This window comes from Gordionus sp. m RMFG-2023, chromosome 1, assembly GCF_954871325.1.
Source record: "Gordionus sp. m RMFG-2023 chromosome 1, tfGorSpeb1-WG-v2, whole genome shotgun sequence".
Taxonomy (NCBI): domain Eukaryota; kingdom Metazoa; phylum Nematomorpha; class Gordioida; order Chordodea; family Parachordodidae; genus Gordionus; species Gordionus sp. m RMFG-2023.
Window position 1 is genome coordinate 19698759 of NC_088775.1, and position 16560 is coordinate 19715318.

General features: G+C 31.7%; 1 protein-coding gene across 3 annotated transcripts in view; it reads right to left on the bottom strand.

The window, feature by feature from the left end:
- Window positions 1-15704: 15704 nt before the first annotated feature.
- The window catches only part of LOC135931428 (probable cyclin-dependent serine/threonine-protein kinase DDB_G0292550), a 48981-nt gene continuing 48125 nt past the window's right edge, over window positions 15705-16560 (bottom strand). For all 3 annotated transcript variants that reach the window (XM_065468523.1, XM_065468525.1, XM_065468526.1), the window contains one exon: window positions 15705-15979. In XM_065468523.1, the coding sequence (XP_065324595.1) occupies window positions 15915-15979 (65 nt within the window). In that variant the 3' untranslated portion in view covers window positions 15705-15914. The remainder of the gene's footprint in view (window positions 15980-16560) is intronic.

The window sequence follows — 16560 nt, forward strand, 5'->3', positions numbered from 1 at the left end:
TCGCTATAAATACTTCGTCTATCCTCCTCCCAATTCCCCATCTATTTAAAGAAATGGTGTGTCTGTCAGGGCTCTGCCTCCAAGTCAAAATAGAAACGACATTGCTTTATGTAAAACCTGGATGATCCCTTCACTAAGTATAGGCGCTACCAAGCTAAAAAAATAGGATATCTCTACTCCACGTCACGAATACAAGAACTGTTGCAAATACACGCAGTCCACATAATAACAGGCAACAAATTCACCAGTTGCAACTCTTACAGGCCAAAGTCATCGAGCAAGCCCAACTCGTCAAATACACATCTTTTTCAAAGAAGATTGATTTACCAGAGTCATCAGTGATTTTTTACAAGCTCCCAACAACTTCCTGAAATATTAATTCCGGTTAACATCAATCCCCCTGTCTGCAAATCTGGAGAAGGCTAAGATCACCCTTCCAAAATAGATATTAGATTAGCTTTCTTCGACATTCCTTTCCAGAAGTGCAGAAATTATATTTTCCTCAACGACATCTCTTACAGATATACCGTCGTCCTACCAGTAAGAGAATTCTTCATCCCATGCCTCCAGAGCAGTTTTCTAAAGCAATATAGGCCTGCTTTAGGAAACGGGCATGGCAAGACCCCTAAACATATCTAGGTATATTTAGCTTGGGGATTTTTTCCCATTTTCATCTAAGGACACCTCAGCTTTATGGTGTTCTCGAAGTTCTCTCATTTCTTGAAGGTATACGTCTACATCTGATTATAAGATAATTATTAACATAAAATTTTATCACCATTAACATTTATATAACGGTAAAACCTGCCTTATTTGATTCATAGAACCAAGATTTTTGCTCAACTTAGACAGTTATACAATTTATTAAGACTAGGAATTTAATTGACACTAAAGGATTTGGTCAAATTAAGAGTTGCTCGAATTATGAAAAGCCCAAATTAACAGGTTATACTGTATATACATACATTATATTATACATATACACACAACATGACTTTATTTTTATTTAATCTGTAATTTGAAAAATCATATTTTGCTTGAAATGTATTTTAGCATTATATAGTAGGCTCACCCTATGACAACGATTCAAACCCTTTTGACTTAAATAATTTGTTTAATTTGAATTCACTTGCAAAATTACATGGAAAAATCGATTCAAATTATTATAGTTCAATTTCACTCCAAATTGTCGCAAATTTATATAATATCAGAATGAAAAAAACAATGCTGAAAATACATTTCAAAACTGATTTTTTTTAAATATAAGACAAAAACGCACTCAATAAATAAGCTATTTATTTTAATTAAATTAATATAAATTCCATTTATTAGACGATATTCTTAGTGGAGTTAACAAAAAAATTGTAAATTCCCATTTGATAAAACCTGACCCTTCCTATGATGATGCTATTCGAGTTGAAATCACGAATTATCGTTGATCACCCACTCCCGGAAATTAATAGGCAGAAGAACTGGGATGGGCCTATTATTGCAAGCTACGTTGAATCACTCCTTTCAAGAATCAATTGTCTGATAATCCATTATTCTCATCAGTGCTTAATGGATCTGACCATGGGTTCATTGAAGCCATTCCCTCAGTTAATTTACAATAACAACTAAACCAAAATGAGCTCACTCACTTGATATTCGTTTACTGCCTAATAACCCATCCCCACACTTGTTCTGGTTGCAGTTCTGCCGTCAAGGGTAATGGAAGACATAGTCTCCATTGTCGTTCTTGTAAAGATACATGGCCACATGTCCCTTCTTTTTACACTTAAAACACAATCGAGAATCATCATAATCTGATTGTAATACATCAAATTTATTTGTGTTAATACCCGAAATTTTTCTAACATTAGAACTTTCCAATATCAATTTTCTTAACGGAAAACCACCCCGAAAATTTTGTTCTTTAACCATACAAGTTTCAACATTGTGTCCTTTATAACCAGAGCGGTTACATATAATATTATTTAACATATTCTTCTTAGCATCAAAATTTTCACCCATTTTTTGTCCCCTGGAAAACCATTTTTTCCATCTGCACCATTTTTGTCACATATCTGTTCTTTAACACTATTATTCATACCAATCAATTTATACATATCCTAATATATAACTTTGATTATATCTTTCATTTGGAGTAACCATAGATCTCTCCACACATTCCCGACGATCACACTGATTATCCCTTACAATTTTAATCACCTTCGATTCACCATTCATGATTTCATTTAAAACAACTTTTAAACTACTTTCCAAGTCCAATATTTTTTTAAACAATTATCCGTCACCAGAGTGTTTTTCTTTAAATTACTATATACCTTTGTCACGACATCGGGTACATTTCCTTATTAAAAATTTCAATGTAATACAAAGTAAATCTATTATTAACAATAATACTATAGTAATTAAGTAATTGCCTGTATCCAATTTATTAAGGTTTTTATACAAAATTATAATCAAGATCTTTATAGATGAAGATTTTATCAAAAAGATGAGGCTCATTATACTGATAATAATACAGGCCCATTTCATATTTCAAAAATTCTACCACAATTTTTAATTATTTTAAAAAAAATTAATTAACTTCAGAAATTTGCGTTGTTAAAATTTTTTATAAAAATATTTATATAAAATTTTTTTTACCTTTTACAAACGAATTAATCAGAATTTCCGATTCACTATCACGAGCACCACTTTCTAAGACCTCAAGCTTACTCGTAAGTAGGGTATATTTAACTTCTTACATCACTTTATAAAATTTCAAACTTACTCTTAAATAGATGTAGCTTAATTTCTTACAACTTATTATTTAAATCACACTGGACGTTATACTTAATTTTTTATTAATTTTATATTAAACTACAAAAAAAATAGTTATGAATTTTTAAATATAAAAAAAGTATTTGTTTTTGCATCAAAAATCATAGAATGAATTATAAATATCACTTCGACGATAAAAAACTATATGAAAAAAATAAATAATGATTGTCATTTATTTTTAATAACAATATTATTTTTTTTCACCAATCAACAATATCTAATATCGTTGCTTGACATTTTATATATATAAATGTATATAATTAATTATTTATAAAATAAGCGAGGCGATGACAATAGTGTTTTGATGATCACACATATTTAACGATGGCCTCGCTGGGGATGCCACAAGGGATATAAAATATTTTCTAAAAAAATGCGATATATGGCTAAGGAATCTTCGTTAGCCTTAATTTTTGGATCAAGCCCGGTCCAGGCCTGCAGTAAAAAAAATTTTAGGCCCAGGCCCGATCCATATATATTTTCAAAAAATCCGTTTCCCAAGTCCATATTGATTAATTTTATTTATTGTATTTATTAAATGCAAATAATATTTGAGTATATTTTTTTAAGATAGCAACTGTTTAAAAACACCATGCTAAAAAATATATTACCCCTTTATTTCAAAACTCTATTGTAAATCTAGTCTAGATCTGAAAAAAATCCCTCATCAAGTCTTACTTCTTTAATTAAACAAGGATTGATCCATGGGGGGGGTGGGGGGGGGGGTTAAAAATTTTTTGAAGGCTTCGCCCCAAAATTTCATCCGCCATATTTATTTGTATAAATATATTATTATTTAGTGTTATAACCATTATTGATTATTTTCGTATATATCTTGTATTGGTAAATTCGTACCGCAAATTATTCAAGATATTTTATATACTTTGTTTTATTACACCCTGCTAATATGGTTGGTCAATTAAGATCCCAAGCTAATCAACCGCAGGATGGGGAGCCTAGTCAGCCCCCACCGAATTTGCTTACACCGGACAATTCGGTCAACCTCCAAACGGATGGAGCTACAGCAATTGCGCTCGCAATACAACAGATTTCCCAGCAAATGGAAACAATGTCAACGCGCATGCAAAATTTAGAGTCTAGAAGACGATCACCATCAGCTAGAAGCACGTTCACGTCTACCCCATACATGGAACAGCCCAGACGCAGCAGACCTGCATCGCCCGCACCACTACCAGCGATTAAGCTGCCGTTAACTATGGAAGAAAGGGTAGCCAAGCTGTCAAGAGTTTGGACAGGCGTATCAACCGACCTCCTCGAGCCACGTTGCAAAGCCAGTGAACGCGATCGTCACGAACTCAAACACCTGAAAGAAGTAGTGGACCTGATCTCAGTAAACACAGAGCCAGGCATCGTCGACTCAATAACAAGAAGAGTCCGCATATTAGGCCTAGCAATACATTGGGGCTGGGATACAGCCCGACTTAATGACACATCCTACCAGGAGAAATTTCTAGACTCCGAAGAGATCAAAGTAGCCAAAGAGCCCTTTCGGACCAGGGGCCGTACAGGCCCCTCTACGTCTTACAGGCGGCGCCCGGAAAGGAAGGAAGCGCCCACCACCAGGGGCAAGAAAAGAAAATAGCAATGACAACGCTAACCCTAACCTATTTCTTCCTTCTACGCTAAACACTAACCCCCCCCCCCCCCCCAATACCCAAAGGCCCTTATTAGGGCCACCTAATACCCAACAGCCCTTTTTAGGGCTACCCACGTATGAACCTATGGGGAGCATACTGCCGGACAACGGCCCACCGGTCCGAAGAGGAGACACAGTTCAGTTCCCAGATTGGCTAAAAAAGGTAAATAATTACCTTAGGGAGCTGAGGCATCAGCTGTTTTCTCCTGATGAAGGTATTAGCTCAGATGACGAAAATAACAATAATCACTCTTCCCCATCAATCCCTGAGCAAATACCCGCCGATCATCCTGCTGGATCGAACTCTGATCTCCCATCGTTTCGTTCCGAAGATTCAGGAATCCCCGAATGGTGGTTACCAAATACATCCACTGTAACTTGGGAATCCAGCAGTGACAGCAATCTCGAAGCAACATCTATCATCTCCGAACTTGAAGACGCAATCTTCAGTGATGGAACCGATTCTGGTATGCCCCAGGTGGGGTCGACGGCAATTCCCAACCTCCCAGGAATCCTAAATGGAATCACTGGTGTGAATTCCCACGCGACCTTCACAGATGAACAGCTAAGAGATAGCCCACAACTTGATATCAGCAGGGCTAGGCTGACTCCCGGCCCGTTAATGTCAAACTTTACCAGACGCGTTGCCGCCCGTGGCTTCAGACCTAGATTAGATTCCTTAAAAATAAACAATAATGAAGGACACTACTTCACACATAGGAACAGCCACGCAATCTCGGAACGATATTACCAAATCGTCCAACAGATGATCGCCGCCGATATCGTTATAGAAACAGACAGCAACCAAATATGTTCGCCTCTATACGTAATCCCCAAGGCAAACGGCACGCCCAGAGTCATCAGTGACTTTTCCGAGACATCCAAGAACTTCCTCCACTACCCATTCAAACTGAAGTCCATTCCGTTGATGTCCATTAAACTAAACGAAGCAAAATATGCGTGCAAAATAGACATTAAATCGGCATTCTTTTCTATACCATTAGCCGAACAAGTGCGCAAATTCTTCGGATTTAAAATACATGGAACATATTACGCATATAAGGTACTTCCAATGGGGGCGTCGTTTAGCCCATACTGTCTCCAATCTATCATCCTGGATGCATGTGCAAAAACAATAAGACGAGCCAATTACAATGTCTACCTGGACGACATTCTAATATACGGGGACAATGAAAACGACGTTAAATGGTCAACTAGGTCGCTCAGATGTACCCTAGAAGGATGGGGTCTAGAAATATCCCAAGAGAAATCCGTCTTAGACCCCACACCATTCATAACATACTTAGGAGTCCCTATTAACCTAGAATCCAAAACGCTTAACGCCGATAATACAACCAGAAGGAGACTTACCAGATGTTTGGCCATCTTCAGAAGACACTCTTACCAACATCTAGAAATAGGACGGATCCTGGCGGCTAAAGTATTAGGAGTAGTGAATCACTTTGCATACACAATTACCGGTATGTCCAGACTTTTCTCGCCTTACTACATTACCCTAATGGAAGGCCAACTCGCACCGTTAGTAGATACCTATTTGGCATTCAGGAAGGCAGAGGTAATAATAACTGCAATGGAATACCCCCTGAAAATTCGCTATACGGCCACCAATCCAGTCTATACTGACGCCTCAGATTCACACATTGGAATATCCTTTTGGGGTTACCAAGACATGTCCGTCTCCTATACAGAAGCTGCGCTCTTACTAAATGTACCAACACACGCCATACAGCATATTAACGCTAAAGAAGTCCTAGCAGTAGGCATTGGTACGCTCCTAGCAATTAACAAAGACGGACAAGTACCAATCATCTATACTGACTCCACAGTAGCCTACTATTCATTGCGAAAAGGAGGTTCTAGATCACCATCATTGGAAATAGTTATCACAAGCATACTATTCAAGCTAGGATTACAAGACTTCACCGCACTCTCTCAGAACATCCGATGGATACCTACGGACGAAAATCCAGCAGATGAACCATCAAGATCATGGGTCGGTGACACAAGCAACAGAGACCTCTTTGAAGGATCACCTCTGACAGGTAACCTGATGTTATACGATGAAGAAACCTCCCTGTTCGGACATGATTCAACGGTGAGCACTCCGTCGCTAATATCAAACCTATCGTTAGGATCAACAACAATCACTGCGAACCTAGAACAACTAAGTATACACAGCTCAGACCTATAAACAAGGCAAACAACCTCAAATCAAAACAAAATACAATAATAAACACAAATAGAACGATTCATCCGCCATATTTATTTGTATAAATATATTATTATTTAGTGTTATAACCATTATTGATTATTTTCGTATATATCTTGTATTGGTAAATTCGTACCGCAAATTATTCAAGATATTTTATATACTTTGTTTTGATTTAAGAAATAAAAGCCTTGGGATGCTAAAGCCATAAAGGCCAAGGCATCCGACTGTATCCACATTCCCCACGACAGGGGAAATGTTATCAGGATACAGTTATTTGCCAATATTTTGGTCTTTATTAGTGTCTAACCACTATAGTAACCAGCATAAATGAAAAAAATATTAGTAACAAAATTTTGCCCAAATTTATGATTCTGAAAGCATTATTCTGAAAATTTTATCAATGTTTAGTCAATTGTAAATTAATTCAATCCATTCGGTGTAGAAAGAAGAAAAAAATCGCCCCCCCCCCAACCTCCCATTTTTTATGATCACTCAATTCTATGTTAAAAATAATTATTTTAATTAACTTTTTGCATATAATAAAATTTTGCAGAGAATTTCATTATAGATTTCATTTATTAAAATACTTTAGTTTAAATAACACTCCTATTAAATTTATTGTAAATAACTATATTTAAAAAAAATATAATTACAAAAAAATATGACTAATTCTTGTTATTTAAAAAAATCAATTTAATAATTATAATTAATACAAATGAGTATATTAACAAATCATAGATAATTCTTATTAAAGATCTGCATAAGTAGGAAAATCGGGTTTGGTCTGGGTCAAGCCTAATATTTTTTAAAAAATTCGGGCCAGATAGGGTCGGGGCTTGGAATTTTTTTAAAATATATCTAAATATATCAATTTTGTGTTAAATTTTTTATGTAAAATAAAAATATTTGATTTTATATATAAAAACTAAACGCCATATAACATCGGGCCGGTCCGACAAAACTTTTTAAAAAAAATTCGGGTTTCGGCCGGGCTGGCAAAATTTTTTAAAATAATTTCGGACGGGGTCGGGCTTGAAAAATTAGGCCCGATACAGATCACTAATTCTTATTGCAAATGCAATATTTTTATTAAAAATAGTTCATATAAATATTATGACTTAGAATTCATTATAATTACGTTTTCAATATAAAAATTTTATGACTAAGAATATATTATAATCATATAGCAATTTTAGATTTGAATTTATAAAGAGAAGTCTACTTTTCTCTGAGATTTGGCTAATTCATCTAGAATCAAATTTTTGTCTAGAATAATCTCCTTATAAATATTTAATATTGCGAATCCATTTAAACAGCTTTCACCGGTGCTATTTCATAAATAGGTTTTTAACCTTTTCAAAGTTGAAGACATTTCATTGGTGCAGGTGCTAACGGTAAGGTAGCTAAAATAAAAAGAATGTTTTGATATTAGGCAGGGAATCTAAAGTGCAATTACACATGGAAAGAACCTGCAAAGCATTTATTGGCCCAAAGAGTACTCTATTCTGTCAAAATTTTTGACATCACAAAGTAACTTATCATACGATCATATACGATCATGATAATTCATCAGAATAAAACTCTGAAATTTTCTTAATATCCTCGTTCGTTTCAAGTGTATTCAGACTCAACCGGCAAAAGAAAATAAAATCTGTTTAAAATAAAATTTTGACTAATAAATACTTCCTTTATTTGAAATAAAAGTGTATCAATAAGGGGAATAAAAATATTTATTTTATAAAAATCCTCAATCGTAGATGCATAAATATTTAAGCGATTAGACTATCTAGAAACTACTGTAGGTTTAAAATTTTTAATCCCAAATATATTAGTGATTCACCTTTACTTTCTCGTTATATTTACCAAATTAAATTATTTTAAATTATAAAAAATAATTAAAATTTTTAAAACTAATTAGTTTAACAATATAAATTTTATTATTAAATTTATAAATATCTAATTTAACTATGCCAGAAAATATTTACAATATATTTTTATTGTTATTTAATATTTTACATATAATTTTTAATATATATTTTTAAACCATGTTATCATTTAAAATTGAAATTCTTATTTGTTTTTATAAATATATTTCATTTTGATATCGTATATATTATTTTATTTATAAATTGAAACCGTTTTAATAAAATTATTTGCAATAAGAAAAAAAAATTTCGGAGCCCCCCCCCCCGTCTATGCCACTGATTGAGGGATATTTGTAATTTAAAAATTACAAATTTAATTTACAATATAAAAGATTGCAATCATTGAAAAAAGATTTTTTGATTTTGTCCCTTGAAATACTTAAAGTGAAAACCTTTATTCCTTTTATTTCTGTGCAAATCTAGATTTAAAAAAAAAATCCTCATCATCAATTACATCTTTAATAAACTTGAAGAATTTTCATAGTTTAAAAAATTAGAAATCATATTTACAATATAAAAATTGCATCCCAAATAGCCATAGGACTAAATGAATCAATGGAAAAAAAATTTCGATGATGTCTCTTAACATCTTTTATTTCAAAGTCCTGTATAAATCTAGATCCAAAAAACATCACCAATTAATTACTTCTTTAATTAAACAAATATTGAAAGATTTTTATAATTAATATTTACAATATAAAAATTGCAACCAAACTAGAGATCTGCAAAAATAGGCCCGGCCCGTACCTGGCCCAAACGGGCTTCGGGCCGAGCTCGAGCCTAATTAAAAATAATTATATTTGATTTTATTTATAGAAACTAGACCCCATATAACATATATCATTTATTTTGATTAATTATAAAAATTAATTTCTATATTTAGATAAATACGGCCAGTCGGGCCGGTAAATTATTTTAAAAAAAATTTCGGGTTCGGGCGGGGCAGACAAAACTTTTGTAAAATAATTTTGGGCCGGGTCGGGTTTGGAAAATTAGGCCCGATGCAGATCACTAACCTAAACAGCCATAAGCTAAATGGATCAATAAAAAAATCACTCTTTATGATATCTCTGGGGTCACTTGTGTAACCACCGGAGACAATCCAGCCCCTTTAGGTGATTTTACTTATGCATCTCTTATCTTAAACAGCTCCTTATAATTATAATATCACTATCTAATACTTTACTAGGCCGGTCTATTCCCTAGACAAAGTTCTTCATGCTCTTAAAAACTCCCAAAAATACACAATAAGTGGGTTGGACGGCCTTTTTCCTCTCTCTTCCTCGATTTAGACAGTGCTTACCCTTTTTGAAATAAAATTTAATCTGAAAACTTTCCATCTATCGTTAAGCCCCTATTCTTTGGTGCTCGCCTGGTTGCCTCAACAAAACCAGATAATGGAATTTTCTTTAGAAGACTCACAAAGTGACTCATTGAAAGGATTATGCTCGTTGCTCTAGACACTTTCTCTCCCCACTAACTGGGCTTTGCGATTAAATGGGGTTGTGACATTATATCTCATTCCTTTAGAATTTACCTCAATTATTAATAATGCAGATAAGGCAATCAAGTTGGATTTTAAAAACGCCTTCAACACCATCAGGGGTGGAGTTTTATTATCCTTTCCTTCTTAATTGTTATGGTAAAGAATCTTATATGCACCTTGGCCACCCCTAGATAAAGTCTCAAAAGTGTATTCAACAAGAAGACCCTCTTGAAACTGCTCTTATTAATCGAGGCATTGATAGTCTGACTTCTACTTTAAAATAACGATTCAACCTTGACATTAATCTTTGGTTCCTGGATGACGGTTCCCTCAACAATATTCTATTCGTCATTCACATAAATTGCAGAACAAATATTTGCTCTTCCTCACACAAATCCAGGGCACCATGCCATAGAATCGAATACTTTTAGGCTCCTATTGGGGGCTCTCCTTCACAGCTAATTCCATCTTCTCCAAGCTATCAGGCAATATTACTATTTTGGACGTTAAAGACCTTCCACATTATCTTACCTCTTATAAAAAAAAATCTTATTAAGGACCTCGACGCTCTTTGCAATATTTCTCGAAAAAGTTATCAATTGAATCTTTTCATAAAGAAATTGGCTGTTGGTATCGTTTCCCCTAAAGATGGTCTCAAGTTGTTCTTCCTCTCTTTGTGAATATTTCGAAATTAATAAAATATCTTGATTGTTTATAAGAATTCACAACCAAATCATATACCGACCCTCCAACGTGGGTTCCCTCTTTGTTTTGCCTTATCGCAAAAAATTGAATATTTGACCTCGCTTCTACTACTAGGGCTTAAAACTTACAAAAATGGCTATGTATAGCTCGATGCCCTTTAGTTCGCTTGGTCTTTTGCTCTTTAACAGAAAATTTAAAGTTAAGTCGCCCTCTACGTGTAGGCTGTATCATGGTTTCATCTCACAATTGTAACAGTTGCAGTTCGGTAATCGATTTCTAGTTTTGCTTGTATAAAACCAGGGGTTCGAACCGAACTCGAAAAAGAAAACCTGGGTTTTTAAAAATTTTTTTAACCCGAACCTGAACCCCGTTTATATATTTTTCAAAACCCCGAACCGAACCCGGAATTTTATTTGAACCCGGGTTCAGTGTATTTTTTAAATTAATATAAGATATTTGTATAATTGTAAATACAAATATTAATAATTTACTTGACATTTTATATAATTTCAGATTTCCATTTAAGTGAAGTGTTAATAAATTTTAAACAACTTAATTCAAATATTTTATTTTAAAATTTATTCTCAAAGATTCCTATTGGATTGTTAATAAATTTTAAACAATTAAATTCATTTACGCCATTTATTTTTAATTTTTAACTTATTCTCAAAGATTATTAATTAGAGGAAAATGAAAGTGAACAAGTCAAAGTAAAAATTATTATATTGGTTATTGTTAATTTAAAGAAATATGTCAAATTTTTTAAATCTATACATGACTATGCTTTGTATTTTTAACTATATTTTGCCTATAAATAAAATAAAAAATTTATTTCTTATACCAAATCTATGTCTAGTTTTTTAATTATGATTTAAATATAGAATATTTTTTTCATCAATTCAAACATTCTTAAACCCGAGCTGAACCCGGAACCAAATCTGGGTTCAAAAATATTTCCCTGAGCCGAACCCGAACCGAACCCACCTTTTTTTAACCTTAAACCGAACCCGGGCAAAATTTTTACCGGGTTTGCATACCTGCATAAAAGATTTGGCCTTTGTATTCATCATGATAGTCAATGTGATTCTTTCAAATCGCCTCAGCTGAGTTTCTAAATCGACTAAAATCCCCCCCTCCCCACACACATTTTCATCATTGATTATAAAAGCCCGATGGTTCTATCTAAATTGGGAAAGCCTTATTTGGGATTTTTCCTGCGTAATTGTACACCAATTATCAATATTGACTATCCTTCAATAAAATAAATAAATATTCCAGATGTATCACATGTTTATCTCGGTCATAGCCAGTACCCTTGGCCAGAAAGGTTTGGCTCTTCTTCATTTCATAGACCAAAAAATTAAGCTATTTACAAGAAATTCTTATAAGTTTTAGCATTTAAAATAATCCAAATTGAATCCAAGGGGAATTTGATCTGTCGTTCTAATTTATTTTCTACTTTTTTTTTATTTGTTTTATGTAGTTTTTATTTTAACTTTTGACTCTATATTAAATAATTTTAAATATTGATCGGTTTACATATAGAACCATGAAATCAATGCATTACTAAATGAATAGCCATCGTAATGGCTTGTTTGAAAACGATCGCCACTTACATCTCCCTAATAATGTGATAAATTGAAGAAATTCCTCACCAAAAACACCAAGAGTATTGGTGACAAGTATGGTTGGGTAATGGCTAAACGTGGGCTAATGTGATTCATTTAAGCGCTACCGGAGATCCGTTAACACAGAGACGTTTTAATTTATATTAGTTTCCTGCAAATTTAAACTGCTATCTTTTTAAGAAAAACCCCGAGGCCAAAGTAGTTTTCGGTTAAAAACTTGGTTTAGCCGGATAAAAATATGTTCAAAACGCTTAAAATATAGTAATTATCCAACTATAGTGACAAGTGGGATAAAAATTACGTGAGCGATGTCTAAATATTTGTTTATTTTCAAAATTTCTGCCAAATTAAGTGCTGAAGCATCTGTTGGAATGGCCGAGAAGTCGATGCATGTGTAATCCCAAGCAACAGGAAGACCAAGGTATTAGGTTGATCCTCTATACATGTATTCTATATTTTTTTTGATACTGATTACTTCAAATACATTTTAAATATTAATTCCAGTAACCTGATAATATTAATTTAATTAAAATAATCTAATATTATTTAAAAAAAATTTTAAACATTAAATCATTTATTTATTTTTTATAAATAATATTTTATTTACGTTTCTGATTATATATATTTAAAGAAAATTAATTAGGCAAAATATTAATTATTGATAACATTATGATATAGTAATTTAATTTTTATATATAAAAATGGCACCGTTGATTGAAATATAATTATTCCAACTGAAATCCGAAGCCGTCACTAGGAAGAAGCGCACAGGGGGCTCAAGCCCCCTTAAACATTTGATTAATTTTAAAATTTTTTATTGATTTAATATTTTATTATATCATTCCTATAGGTGTCATTAGCAAAGATGCTTATAAGTAAGCTAAATAATTATATAAAATGGTATTTGTAACGTTCAAGCATAATTTTAAGTTAATAATATTTCAAGTTAATGTATTGTTTAGTATCGAACTGGATTTCCAAACCTATATAATTTATTATTTTTAACGAACCAAAAGTGAACTAAACATTTATTGAAAGTAGAGAAAAATAAGAATCAATTCTGAAATCTGATAGAGAAATGGCAAGAGATTCAGCAACAGCCAATTCTGTTGATATCACAGAATCTTTTTTTGCAAAAAATTAGAAATATTTGATCATTATAATTTTTAAAAAACAATGATAGTGAATTATAAAATTATATGTAAAATATTATTTGATATATTTTCTAGTTACTAAATGATTGCAGAGAAGGTCAATTTCCCCTCATTTATCGTTTTATGAGATCCTTTCTTTACCGTGTAGAACTCAGGGCATCAATGTTTTTACATTTTGACTCTATTTTTAATTGTATAAATTAATTTTTTATAATAAATAACAGAATCTGAAAAGAAAACATGAATGCCAAAACCTGAAAAACTGTAGATTGAGGTACTAATTTACAGAAATAGACCAAATCAAAGTATATAACCATTTTACCAATACTCTGCCCACATTACCTCATATTTAATGACTTTATAATAACATCAACTGGTATATAAAAATAACTGCTTGAACAACACAAAAGGCATTTATATAATTGTTATTTATTGTTTATTAGTCTTTTTTTTTCAAGTTGTATCGATTATTTGCTTCTTTTATTTCTAATTTCAAGTTATTTTCGCTGTTGCTGAGGGTATTTGATTGTTGTGTGATTTAGGTGAGCACTAGTGTGCATTGCTTGATGGTTTACATATAATTAAAAATAGATCATAATCTTTCAAACAATTGATTATTTCACAATAATTTATCAATTATTGCTTATCTAGCTTTAATCATATCTCTAAGAGGAAGTTCCAACAAACTACATAGTTTTATAATTTGGATTAGCCGTTTCATATATTCCCTTCTTTAAGAATTTACGTTTTGGTTAAGATTACAGGTTTTTCCTTATTAGTTTTCTTTCACATATTGTTTAAACTGGTTCCAGTTATATTTGTTGCATGACCTTCATCAATGTGAGTTGCTAAGAACTTCATCTTGAGAAATTTGAAAACCATTATCAGTTGAGTCTGTGTAGGAAAAAAGTGACATATATTACTTTTATAATGCTTTATTTAATTCAAACATTTTTCAAATCCGGTATTACAAATATCTAACACTCTTTTCATTATATTCTGCAATCCAAAATTTTTAACACTGATTAATAATTATAATGTGCAATCCCATATATTTAACTTTCTTTGATATTATAATAAATAAATATTTTGAGTTAAAACATATTATCTTGTTCACATTTATTATTCATATTTTTTGTAAGAAAGTATATATGCATAATAAATGGAAAATTTGAATACTTTTAGATATAAATTAAAAAAGAATATAGGAAACTCAGCCGAAGGCCGAGAAAAAGCAAAAATTTGTTTGATTTAGCCCATGAGATTGTAAAGGCTATAACTTCCTGAGGATCACCTGAAATTAAGCGCATTTTTTTCTGAGTGTTTTAAGAAATCCCGGGCTCTAAATCCAAAATTACCTAGTGAACAATAGACATTCTAAAGTGATATTAAAAAGGTTACTATATTTATTAATTTTTCTAATTTCCGCTAACAATGTTTAATTAACAAGAAAATGAATGTAATGTAATAATAAAATGAATGCAGTTACATGAATTACTTAGCGTCGTAAGGTTTTTTCTTTTATGATTTAAATCAAAAAAAATCGTAATTTAATAATAAAAATCATGATTTTTGACAACCCTAAACCGAATATTTCAAAATATAGAGTTCTTAATATAGTTATCCTCTCTTATGTGCCAAAATTATATAAAATTTTTAAAATTAAATTGAGCTGTTAGTCAAAATGTGTAACGAAGCTTAAAAATTATTCCATTTACGACAATAAATTACGACTGCTCGTGTTAGCATGATCCAAGCTGAGCTATTTGACTTGCATTTGTGCTTGCAAACCTAAAAAACAGATCGATTAAAGGCTGGCTGGCCAGAAATATTTTTCGCTATAAAATTTAATGAGTTTGGTGGTATTTTACTTTTTTAAGGCTTTTTTGAAGATATCGAGTTTTTATTATATTTAAAAATTTATTTAGTTTTGCATATGTCCATTCCAAGCTATATAAAAATATTATTTTTAAATAATTAGAATATTCAATTATATGCTATATCATCATGTTAAAAAATGCAATAGGCCATCGATAAATTAAGGTCATTGTATAAATATAAAATTTGTTATATATTTATTAAATATTGCTTTTGAGCTTTTGTCAAATTTAAATAAAAGAAAATAAAATACATTTTTTTAAAGAGACATGATAAGTTTATAATATATTAGTTTGTGAGTTTTATATTAAAAAATAGTATATAAAATGTTAGAATTACAAGTGTAATAATTTTGTTTAAAAATTGAAATATAATTTGTAAAGTGGTTATTAAAAATTTTTGGATTTAGGAATAAATTTTCAGCTGAATACTGGAGCAGGTGGAGGTGGCGGAGGTCGATCTTTTTTGGGCTTTCTAAACGCTACTAAAAAATAAGATAGTTATTTTAATTTTTAATAATATTAAATTTTTTTAAAGACCTGCAGTATAATTTTTTTTTCGGCCTAGCCTGATTTTATAAATTTATTTCTCTATGGCCTTTTAAGGGCTAAAATTGGGCTAAATTTATTTTCTTCATACTATATTTATATATAAAGAAAAATGCATTTGATCTATCTTGATAAAATGTGTATACTTTTTTAAATATTATAAAACGCGGAAAAAGACGTTTAACAATTGCATGTTAAAATACATTTCTTAAAAAAAAACGCAAGACAGAACCGCTTCTATTTGCCTGCAAGAGGTAACATTTGAATGGCCATGCCCAGATTTGAAAAAAATGTCGGTTTTTTTAAAACCGGCCAAGATTTAATATTTTTAGGCCCGGCCTGGGTCAGATTTTTCCTTAAAAAATTTTTTAGCCCAGATTTCTTAAAAAATAAATCTCGGATAGGGTGAATAAATTTTTTCTAAAGTCTTGGTTTTTAAAAAAAACTAAATTATACCTATTCGGCATTTTACGGATCGATTTTCAGAGAATATGAAATCCATATATAATAAATTTTC